The 12,792-nt window shown below is 26.9% G+C and overlaps 1 protein-coding gene across 1 annotated transcript in view; it reads right to left on the bottom strand.

Moving 5' to 3' along the window:
- Positions 1-12,792, bottom strand: part of LOC117170363 — a 52,118-nt gene that overhangs the window by 16,587 nt on the left and 22,739 nt on the right. The window contains exons 4-6 of the mRNA XM_033357114.1: positions 11,963-12,097; positions 7,452-7,609; positions 3,593-3,658 (exon numbers count right to left, since the gene is read on the bottom strand). Coding sequence (XP_033213005.1) covers positions 3,593-3,658; positions 7,452-7,609; positions 11,963-12,097 — 359 coding nt within the window. The remainder of the gene's footprint in view (positions 1-3,592; positions 3,659-7,451; positions 7,610-11,962; positions 12,098-12,792) is intronic.

The following is a 12,792-nucleotide window of genomic DNA, read 5'->3' on the forward strand; positions in this document are numbered from 1 at the left end:
TATTATGCCATGTGCATCCCAAAATACGGAGGCCATAACCTTTCCGACCCATTGTTGCGTTTTTGGACGCTTTGGAGCACTTTGGCCCGGTGGAACCCACTGCTTTGCCTGTTGCGTTGTCTCAGGAGTGTAGTAGTGGATCCAGGTTTCATCCATGGTTATGAATCAGCGCAAAAACTCGGTCGGCTTACGCGAAAATAATGCTAAATTCTGCTGGGAAGTTGTCACACGAATTCGTTTTTGGTCCACTGTGAGCAAACGCGGCACCCATCGCGCGCAGAGCTTCTTCATGCCCAAAACTGAATGCACGATATTGTCCACGCGTTCCAATGATATGCCTACAGCATTAGCCAGCATTAGCTACCTCTCTCAATTCCACTTTAGGATCATTCAACATCATATCATGGATTTTTTCGACATTTTCTAGTGTAGTGACCTCTTTTGGGCGCCCAGATCGTTCAGCATCAACTGTGCTCGTACGGCCACAACGAAACTCGGTAAACCACTCATGAATCGTTCCAATCAACGGTGCAGAGTCCGGGTAATACTTATCCAGCTTGGCCTTGGTCTCGGATTGAACCTCGATTGAATCTCGGCCTTGAACTCGAAACTCAGATTTTTCCATATTAAAAAAAACTCGGAGGTTAGTCGCTTCTCAGTGCTATAACTTGTAAATGCGTAAACATAAAGGGCTGAAGTTTTGACAGGCGTCATTTGAAGGATCAAGCTCGACGAAAATGGTTCACATTAGTGAATACTAATGCCATCTCTTAGAATTTTCAGGTACTTATCAGACTGCCTAGTAGGTACCCGTCGACGGTGCTTTCCAACAATGAGCCGCAGCTTATCAGCCAACCGTGGAAGAATGCATGTGAAGATTGGGGTTGTGAGGTCTGGACGACACCAGTTTATCATCCTCAGACCAATCCCACAGAGAGGCCTGACCGAGCTCTGAAAACGGGAATAAGGCTAAGTTTGCTGGACCATCCGCAAGGACTAGGACAAATGGATACCCGAATTACTCTTCAAACTTCGCAGTCGACGCAACGCCGCCATCATACAAACTCCAAGCTAAGTCCTCTTCAGGGCGACACTCAAGCGACCAAGCGAATGATTGGTCGGTGGGGCCAGAAATCTACCTGAGAATAAGACAGCCACCTAGAGGAGGTGCGGAACAACCAGGTCCGCTATCTCCAACGCTACCCAACTCCTCCCGAGACAGGACCGCGGTACCAAGGAAGAAAAGTTGAACGCCAGGCTGTCAATCCGCTGGCAAGGTCCTTATATTATAAAGGACAACCTGAACAAAGAAATTGATCGCGTTGACAAAGATAACAAATGTGTCAACGTCGACCAGATGGACCTACGACCGGCGTACCTTCGCATCTGTCCTCTTCCACCATATTCCCCTGATCAAGACGAGGAAAAGATTCCAAGGGACTTACGCTCGCCAATTGACTCAATAGTGGAACTGTATAGCCAGAAAGGGTTAACCGGTCAACCATCCCAGGAGCTCAGAACGTCCGCAGAATCGGTCCGAAACCTCGAACCGTAGGAAATCAGCTCTTGCCAGATACAAAAAAGCAGTCACGTCGCAAACGAGGACGCCCTTGTAAAAACAATCTTCCTAGGGAGGAAGGAGTATACAGCGCATCAGTTATGAACCATCATCGTTAAAATCTTCGTCCGAGACACCGTAGGAAGTGTTCCCGTCGATCGAATTAATTACAAGTTGCAAGTACCACCACTTATTATTACAGTGAAACTCTTTAATAGCGCCCTCCCTTCCATAGCCCTACCGAGAAATGACGCCGCGCCACAGGTAGGTATAACAGGAGCTGCGCGAGGTCTGCGATTGTCCCTCAGGCGTTCACTGAAGGGTAAACAAACAAAAGTGGAGCAGGCTATACTGATTTAGTTCCCACCCACCATCATCCCTAAAATCGATGCTATAGAGAAGTTTTACTGCTTTATCTTCATGCTTTGCATTGTTTCGCCATTCTAATACTTTCTCAATCATAAATGATGAGAACGTAATAAATTATTACATATTTGTATCTCTGTTTTGGTAAATAACTTCTTGCTATTATTTTGTTTTCGTACCTTTTGTCGTTTTTCCACAAAATTGTAATTTTTATTTGTGATACCATTTTTATGATTACCACCATAACTACATATCCTATCAAAAAGTGATTCATATCAAATGTGAAGCTCTTTTTCGGGTAAACAATTTTTGTTAAATCAGTTTTTTTTTCGTAACTTCTGTCGTTTTTCCACAAATTTTTTTATTTTCAATGCCATTCTTCACGAATAAAACCAAAAGTACGCGTTCTACCAAGAAGTGATTATTCACGAATTAGTAGATCTTTTTTTGTATCACAATTTTTGTTAATTTATCTTTTTTTGTATCCTGCGTAGTTTGACAAAGAAAATGGAATTTTTTATTTTTTATTATTTTTTATGCAATCAAAATTTGAATTTTCGATTTTCCAAGAAAATCCAAAAAGCCAATATGATAATCTTAAAGGACTTTCAAAAAGCAATGTTTTTCTTCTCCTGACTTTTTTTCATGTCGTGCGTTATTTGGCTTAAAATTTTGATTTTCAATTGATTTAAAAAGTTTTGAAAATGCTGTAAATCTGAGAATTTTTTTATCGAAAAAAGTCATTAGAATAAATTCTTTGACTTTTTGAGCATTATGAGTAGCCGTAAATAAAAAATTTTAATATAAAAAAATGGTCCTAAAAATTTTGAAAACGCTCCAACTTTTTGAGTTTTTATCCAAAATCGCTGATTCACGCACTAGTTCTTTCTTTTAGGACCTAAAAAAAGAGTGCCAAAGATCAATCTGATCCATTCATTTTTTCGACAGACAGCCGCAATCGCCAAAACTTGATTTTTAAATAAAATACGAGAAATTTACACCAAATGTTTGAATTTTCAACTCAAGGAGATAAATTTTGAGCCAAACATGTACTAGTTAATTTTTCAATTAAAACAATGTTCAACCAGAGAACATACTTTTTAATATAATAATTAAATTTTGAACAAAAAAAAAGTAAATAAATTGTTCACAAAGTAGTTCCACTTATTACTGAGCAGTTGAATTTTCAACAAAAAAGATTGAATTCTTAACGAAAAACGTGATATTTGATATTTCAACCAATGAGGATTTTAGTTTTTTTTTACCAAAAATAGTTTAATTCGACCAAAAAAGAATAATTTTCAATAAAATAGTTTGAATCTTCGACCAAAAGCTCTATAAATTATTGGGCTCGATAAATTATTAAATTAATGCTCTATAAATTATTGGACATTTAAGAACTTTAATTACATAAGAATCTTGACTATAAATTACGCAAATCCAAAAAAATATTCTTCTCCTACTCACGATATTTCTAAGAAATCTAGCAATTATTTCTAACATTCATTCCTCTAAATAAATACTGCATAACAGTAGATTTGAAACGCCCTAAAAGGAATCTAAAATACTGTAAAAATAACCATGCCTATAGGGCTACGAACGGAAAAAACGTGAACGGTAAACTGAAATTGAAAAAGTGCTTGAAATAATAAAATCTATCCTACTTACAAGATGAGCAAGTTGTGCCTGTAGGCGATACTGTTTATCAGAAGCAAGCTGCGGCGTGCACCCATACTGCCAACATGAATACAATAAAAAAAGAATTATACTACCTCTACTTGAAAAAAAAATTCAAATTTTCAGGAGGAACATGCAATAAGTAAAAACCAAGAATTTGTAATGCCCTTGAAATATATTTTAAACTTCAGAGTGGCCGTTTTAATCGAAGAAAGAAATTTTCCCGATCATTATCCGTTTTTTTCCCGGTTTGCAAACATTTTTCACGGTCAATTAGATTTTTAAATTTTAAACTCTAAAGCTAATCTTTTTTTCCAATTGAATAAATAAAAAATGAACTGCAAAATAAAGCACTCGAGAATGGAAATCTTAGTTTTTAAAAAATATTTAAATTGAAGTTTAAAAGTTTGTTTAATTTAGAAATTTTGGATTCAAATGCTCAATAACTTAGACCTATAAAATGAAAATTAGTGACACTTTTCAATTCAATAATTTTTAATTAAATGCATTTAAACTGATAAATTCAGTTTAAAGATTCAGATTCAGTTCCAAAAATATAAATCCATGTTAATCATTTTCAATGCTCTAAATCGCAAAAATTAATTAAGAAATTTGAAAATTATAGTATTTTAACCAATTTTAAGCAAGAAATATTCAAACTTGAACCATTCATTTTTTTTAATGAATAATTTTTATATTATAAGTCGATTTATTTCAATTTTAAATAGTTTAGATACCTTTAAAAAGCTTAAAAATTTCGTTTCAAAGTTTTAACAAATATAAATGTTGTTTCAAATTTTGTCAAATACAAAATTATTATTTAAAATTTTTCACAAGGATTCGAATGGGAAATAATATTTGAAAATAAAAAATAATTTTCAATTTTCCTATCAATATTAAGAAAATATTTTTAGTCTTTTGATGCCTTTCAGAATTCTTAAAAGCTTATGCATTTTTTGTTCAAAATCTGAAAAAATATATTCTTTTCTCTCGGAAAACACACTTCGTTTAAATGATTTGAAATGATTTCAAGTTTTAAACTAATTTTGAATCTTTTCAAAATCTCTACATATTTCTAAAAAATTCTCGAATTGTTCTAAAAATAGTAAGTTTTCAATTGGTATTTATACATAATTTTAAATAATAAATGAATTAACATTTTTTAAATAATAAATTAATTTATATTTACAGTTGATCAAGTGAAAAAAATTTTTATCACACATTTCCAATTTCAAACGCTTTAATTTTTAATTTTTAAGTCTTCCAAGATTGCATTTTAAAATTATTTAAATTAAAAATGTACGCTTAAAAATAAAATTAAAGAATGGAAAATAGTTTTCAAATAAGATATTTTCGAATTACGCATTATAAACTGAATGATATAATTAAAGAAAATAAATATTCAACTAACTATTTTAAAAATGGTTAAAATCGAACTCAGGCAGATCTTCCTTCTAAAATTTGTAAAATTCCCGGTAAAAAATTAATTTACTGTCATTTCCCTGGTTTCCCCAGTCTTAATGTTAATGTTATTTTTTACGGGAAATTGACATTTAAAAAAAATTATTAAATTCTAAAAGTTACAATTTGTTTGAACAATGTTGGGTTATGTTGCCGTTTTTAATAAAAATTTGGTATTTTAAAATAAAAAATCAATATAATTTGAACAAAATTTAGAATCTTTTAATAATTTTGGATTATGTTAGTGTTTTTGTCGGAAATTAATATTTTTAATTTAAAAAAATCTATATTTCAAGGAAGGTTTACAATTTCAAACTGAAAAATTAATATATTTCAAAGAATATTAAAAATTTCCCACAACTTTAGGTTATGCTGGTTATTATTATTTTTTTTTAATAATAGAATTTACCAGTTTTGAACAATTTCCAATCATTTAATGTTTTAGCGGGAAATGGGAATTTCTATTAAAAAATCATTAGATTTGCAAAGAAGATTTACAATTTTTTAAAACAATTTTATAATACGTTGGCAATTTACAACGAAAATTTATATTTTAAAACAAAAATCATTATAATTTGAACAAGATTTAGAATATTTGAACAATTTTGTATCATGTTAGTATTTTTCATCAAAAATTGATATTTTTAATTTGAAAAAATTAGATTAAAAATAAGATTCACAACCTTATGAACAATTTAAGGTTATAGTAGCGTGTTACATCAGAAATCGGTAATTTTAGTGGAAAAAAATCATTAAATTTAAAAATAAGATAAGCTTTTTTTACAATGTTAGGTTAGAATAAATTGATTATTTTTATTATTATATTTTACAATTATATTCATTTTCATAAATAATCATTTATATTTCTTTAATTATAACAATTTTTCAAATGATAAAATTCAAATAGTTTTCAATATAGATATTAAAGAAAGAATACCATTTTTGAACAATTCAAGGTTATGTTAACATCTTTTATAAATAATCGGTTTTTTATTTTAAAAAATCATTAAATTTCGGCAATTATTGGTATTAAAAAAAAATTTCATATCAAAGAATATTCATAATTTTTTTAACAATTTCAAGGAACATTGTCCTTTTATATCAAAAATTTGTATTTTTAAACAAACAAAATTCAATTTAAACCTGATTTACTATGTTTGAAATTTTTTTATTATGTCAGTGTTTTTCGTCAAAAATTCGCATTTCTAATAATATATTTTAAAATATCCTAAAATATTTTTAATTCTTCGAAATTTTTTGAAATTCTTTGACACTTTTTAGAGATCTTGAACATTTCTTGGAATCTTTTAAAATATCCTGAAATATTATCATTTTTCTGAAAAACTTTTTAAATCTACTGAGAATTCATTGGAATCTTTAAAATTACTCAAATGTGTCTCGAATTCTTTTAAATCTCTTGGAATTATGAAAATCCAATGAAAAATCCTTAAAAGTGTTTAAAATACCCTTAATTATTGCAAATCCTTTGAAAAATTTCGAAAATCTTTTGAGAAATTCGTTGAAATCTTCCAAATCTTTTGAAATTTCTTCAAATTATTGAAACCAATTAAAAATTCGTTAGAATCTTTTAAAACATCCTAAAATATTTAAAAGTCTCTGAAATATTTTGAATAAAGATTAACAATTTTTGTTAACAAGTTTAGGTCATGTTAACATGTTTGAACAAAAATGTAGTATTTTTATCAAAAATAATAAAATTTACAACTATGAATAATTTTTTTTCTGTCACATATGTTAAGGTTTTTTGATGAAAATTGGGATTTTTATTTTTGAAAAAATCATTAGATTTCAGAGTAGACTCGTGCTATACCAGAAATTGATATTTTTAATAAAAAAATCATTGGATTTCAAAAAAGATAAACAAATTTGAATAATTTTAGTTTAAGCCTGCAATTTTCACTGAAAATTCGCATAATTTTCAAATAAGATTGACAATTTTACAACTGTATGTTAATTTTTTTTTCATGAAAAATTTATTTGAACTATGAGTTAAATATATTTTTTAATTTTAATATATTGCTAACTATGATTATGTCATGTCAATGAAAAATGTTTACGAATTTCGGCATGTTCCTCGGCGAAGGATCTAACCAGAGAAAAAAAATCTCTAACTTTAAATTTCAATTATAATAATTTCAACTATCTTGACAATTTTGCCAATATAAAATTATTATTAATTTAATTTCTAAAATTAGAGAAGCCTTTTTTCAGGATAAAAAGCTGCTAAAAAACAAAAACAAAAAAGGTCAGAAGAGGCTCCAATGTTGAAAAATGGATAACCGAGCGGATTTATACACCAAGAATCATGCATGAAAATTGTAGAAAAACACCGAAAAATATCTAAGAATGATTTTTTTTTCGTCCCTACCTGGATTTTGCGATTGCACGTCTCAATTCTCGTTGAAGACGTTGAACCTCGTGTTCTGCTTGGTGATATAAAGCAGTCGTTCGTCGATGTTCAGCTTCTGAAAGCGCCCTCTCGTGTTCCGATTCGTTGACTCTAGATGTCGCATGGTTTAGCATTTCCTTAAAAAATGTTTTCCTTGTTATTTCATCGTTTTAAAATTAGAAATCAGGGTGGCACTTTCGCGGACGACTTCAAATTGCCGGTCATTTCCTAGTAAAGTTTTCCAAATTTCCCAGTCAAATAAAAGTAAAATATTCACATTTTTCGGAAAACGCAAACATTTATTTTAAAACATAATGTTTATTTCAATCCTTTGAAATAAAAGAGCAAACAATAAAAAAATAAATGAATTTTCAAATAAAGTTACGAATCTTCGACTGAAATTTTAAACCACAGATGAATTTCCAACTAAAATTATAAATATTTATCAGAAATACTTGAATTTTTAACCAAAAAAATGAACTTTTAAACAATAAGATTAATTTTCAATAAAAAAAGATTAATTTTATACGAAAAAATACAATTTTTTAAGAAAATACATTAATTATAACGAAATAGTTAAATTTTAAATCAAAGGAGGATCAAATCTTAACCAAATATTTGAATTTTGATCTTGAAAAAAAATGTTTAACAAAAAATTGAGTAGTTACATTTTTATTTAAAAAAATTAATTTTCATCTTAAATTACGAATTTTCAACTAAAATGATGACTCCTCAATTAGAATCTTTATCTGAAATAGTTGAAATTTTGACCAAAAAAATAATAGTTTTTACTAAAAAGGGTACATTTTTAACCAAAAAATAATAATTAAGTTTTAAATTCAGGAAATCATTGTTCAACCAAAAAAGACGAATTTTCAACTAAAAGAGATAATTTTTCATCCAAAACTTCAATAATTAAATTTTCAGTTCTATTTCCACCAAGTAAATTTATCGTATTTCTAACCTGAAAGATGAATTTTCAACCAAAAAGAAGAATTTTTAAACAATAATATTAATTTTCAAAGAAAATAATCGATTGTCTAAAAAAAAGCATTTTTTCAATTAAATACGTAAATTTTGAAATAAATTCAACCCAACTGTTAATTTTTTGAACTTAAATGATAAATCTTCAACTGGCATAGTTGAATGTTATCTGAACCAAAAAAATTTATTTTCAACCAGCAAGATCAATTTTCTCCAAAAAAGACCAATTCTCCAAAAATGACATAAATTTAAAAAAATCAGTTCAATTTTTAAATAAAAACATCAATTTTCAACCAAACAGTTGAATTTTCATAATAAAAAAATAATAAAATTTCAACAAAAAATAGAATAGTTGAATTTTCCGCAAAAAATTTTATTCTTAACCAACAAAAATCGTATTTTTAGAAAAATAGTTAAAGTTTTGGTAAAAATTAAAATTAAAATTCATACATTTTCAACGAAATAAATGCATTTTTAAATAAAAAAGACAAATTTACATCAAATTGTTCAATTATAAATTAGGAAAGGTCAATTTTCAAACTTAAAGTGGAACGGTTAAATTTTCAGGTTGAAAAAGTGAACTTTCAACCAAACCTATACATTTTCTACAAAAAGATTAATTTTCCAAAAATTACATCAATTACAAAATAATAGTTGAATTTTTATATAAAAAACATCAGCTTTCAACCAAATAGTTGAACATTTATAATATAAAAAAATTTCAACCAAAAATATAATAGTTGAATTTTTCGTTAAAAATTTAATTATTAACCAAAATAATAGATTTTCTACGAAAAAAGTCGATTTTTAAAAAACAAATTATTATGTGAACCAAATTATTTGAGGCTTTTTATGTTGTAAACCATTTAATTCATTATTAGCTGATAATTTTCTTCACACTTTCTTCATATTGGTTTGAATTAGTGATAAAGGTTATTAATAAATTAGACGTATAGAAATGCTGTTTCAAAATTCAATGGAGAATATGCACATAATGTAAACATTATTTTAATGTTTAGATGAAAATAATTGTATCATGTTTTTTATTTTGTGAATTAATTAATTCATCATCAACTGATTCTAATAAAAGTGACATTTTCTGGATTTAGTTTAAAAATTTAAGATGAAATAAAATTTTTATAAATAAAAGTTCTGATTGTAAAAAATATATAAAGTTAGAGTTATTTGAATGTTTCATGACAGAATTATATTTAATGGCCTTTCTTTTGTAAAATGGTCAATTGATTATTAGCTAATAAACGTTTTCTGATTATTAAAGTAAATGAAGATTAAAACTTAGTTCCTGAAATTGAAGTAACATAATTTAATTATTGACTTAAAGGTTCTATAATGGAATATTGAATAGAATTTGAATATTAAAAGTTAATTTATATTTGCAATTATATTATTTCAATTAGATAATTTTTCAAATGATTCTGATGTACTGAAATATGTATTAGCATTAGATTTTCCAAATCATATGGAAATACGTTTGATTTTTTTCTGAAATTAGTATCAAAAGCTACCAATAAAACAAATGTAGAGTACAAATTATTTCTATATTTAAATGAAAACGATTATTTAATATTTTTTATGTTATCATTTATGAAAAAATCAATTAATTGTTAGTGACTAATTTTTTCACAACATCGAACTAGATAAAGATTCAATTATAACTTCTTTTTTAAATTAAGTATTTTATGTTGTGCAATAATTTGTTCTTAACATTTTGCTACTATATTAAAATTCCAGAGTTTTTAAGAAGTAAAAAATATTATTTTTTTTACATCTGGGTAATCCTTTTTTTTTAATTTTCAAAGAGTTAAGTAAAATAAAATGATTGAAAAAACTTATAATAAGAATTAGAACAATAGAAGCGTCTTAATATTTTCGAAAATTTTTTTTAAACAGTTATGGGAAAATTTTAAGCAGTTAATATTTCATTTTGAAATAATAATTTAAAATTTTAAAGATTTAAAAATTGTTTTTAAAAAAATATGGAAGATTTTAAGACAATTATTTCCAGTTTTTTTTACAACATCAAACTAGATAAAGATTTAATTATAACTTTTTTTTTAAATTAAGTATTTTATGTTGTGCAATATTTTATCTTGTGCATAAAAGTGAGCGCGCGCGTGCGCGCGCACATAGTAGTCTAGTTAATAATAAAAGTTTGTAGTTCATTCGTCTTCTCTTTTTCTTTCTTTTTTTTGCTCAATTCAACTGTTTCTGATAAAAACTTTATCGTTTGAAGTTTCTTCTTTTTAGTTAAGTTGAAAATTTTGTTGAAAATTGGTCGTTTATTTGTTTTTCATTTTACTTTTGGTTTAAAACTGATATTTTTTATTTGAAAAATAAGAGAAAATCGTGTTTTTTTTCATTGAAAAACGAATAACTGAAAATTTATCTTGTCCATTTTTTTGTTGCAAATTCAACTAATTTTTTAAAAACTCGTTTTTCTTTTCTCGAAAATTGATCCTTTTTAGTTGAAAATTCAACAATGTTTTTGAAAATGTTACTGTTTTTTTTAGAAATCTTCTAGTTTAAAAATTCATTTTTTTTGGAATTTAAGTATTTTGTTTAAACCTTTTTTTAATTCAAAATTATTTCTTGACCTGAAAACTAATCTATTTAATTCGTGGTTAATTTTTGTTTTATTTGCAAAATTAATTTCTTTCGACAAAAATTGAACTAATTTATTGACATTTTTTTGGTAATAATTAATTATTCAACTTAAAAATTAAGCATTTTATTTGAAATTCGCCTTTTTACTAAAATTCAATTGGAATTCATTTCATATTGCAATATTTTTAGGTAGGAATATCAATTATTCCTTTTACGTTAAAAATACATATTTTTTTAGTAGTTATACTACTTTGTTGGGAAATCATTTTTTTGGTTGAAATTTGTTTTAACCAAAAATTTAACTATTCCATTTTTTAGGGAAATTTTTTTTAGTTGAAAATTTAATTCTATTGTTGGAATTTGAACTATATTGTTGAAAAGTCTAATTTTTATATCTCAAAATTTCACTATTCTATTTTTGGTTAAACTTTTTTTGTTGAAATTTTAACAATTTGATTGAAAATTCCTTTTCTATTAGTAGAAAATGTACCTTTTTTCATTAGAACTTCAAATATTTAGTTGGAAATTTATGTATTTTGTTGAAAATTGAACTGTTTCATTTTTGGTACAAAATTGATCTTTATTTATTGAAAATTCGACTATTTGGTAAAAAATAGACAATGTTATAAAAAAAATACTTTGAAATTTTTTCAGTCGACAAAAATGCTATGCGTTTAAAATCAGAACGACGCAAGAAAAATTGACCAGTAATTAAAATATTAAATTTTTTCTCTTCGAACTGACTTGCTCTTTTGATTTATTTTACAAATAAACTATACAATTTTATTTAACAATGGTGTAAAAAAAGCGATTTTTCATTTATTTAATTTAAATTTTCGCACAACTCCCCCATAAACATATAAAGAATATTTTTTTATTACCTGCCAAGCATGATCAAAACACCGTCCTTCAGTCTTGAGACCCTCTTCGGCTAAATAAACCATTTCTTTGGCTGCTGCGTGTTGACTGTTTGCTCTTTCAAATTTGACAGCAGCTCTTTGCGTTTCTGATAAGGCCTGCATTTTTTATCATAATTAAATACATAATTTAGTAGACTCTCGCATTTTATTTCTTATATATTATAGACTAACATCGACATTGAGCATAATAAAAAAATAGATTTGGAAAATGTTAGAATTTTTCACCAAATTTTCAAAAATCTACCTGAAATTTTTGTGAAATAATTTGTGTCTGCGAAATATTCTTAATATATTCAAAATCTTTGCCGGACATTTGAAATGTTTGTAAAATGTTTGGGAAATTATTGAAGTCTTTGTGAAATCTTTTTAATATATCCGAAATCTTTGTGAAATATTTTAAATATTTTCTAAATATTTGATAATATTTTTAAAATGACTGAAACCTTTGTTAAATCTTTGAACTCTATCCTAAATATTTAAGAAACATTTGAAATTTTTGTGCAAATGTTTGGGAAATCGGGACGACTGAAAAATCCCGAAAAATAAAATTCCCGACACTGTAAAATTCCCGAATTAGAAAATTCTCCATTAATCAAATTCGCGAATAATAAGATTGCCGAAAAATAAAAATATCGATTTGGAAAATTCCCAAATAATAAAATACACGAATAATAAAATTACCGAAAAATAAAAACACCGAATTGGAAAATTGCTGAAAAATAAAATTCACGAATAATGAAATTACCAAATTGGAAAATTCCCGAATTTTAACAATTAGAATTTTTTATAAA

This window comes from Belonocnema kinseyi, chromosome 1 (assembly GCF_010883055.1).
Source record: "Belonocnema kinseyi isolate 2016_QV_RU_SX_M_011 chromosome 1, B_treatae_v1, whole genome shotgun sequence".
Taxonomy (NCBI): Eukaryota; Metazoa; Arthropoda; class Insecta; order Hymenoptera; family Cynipidae; genus Belonocnema; species Belonocnema kinseyi.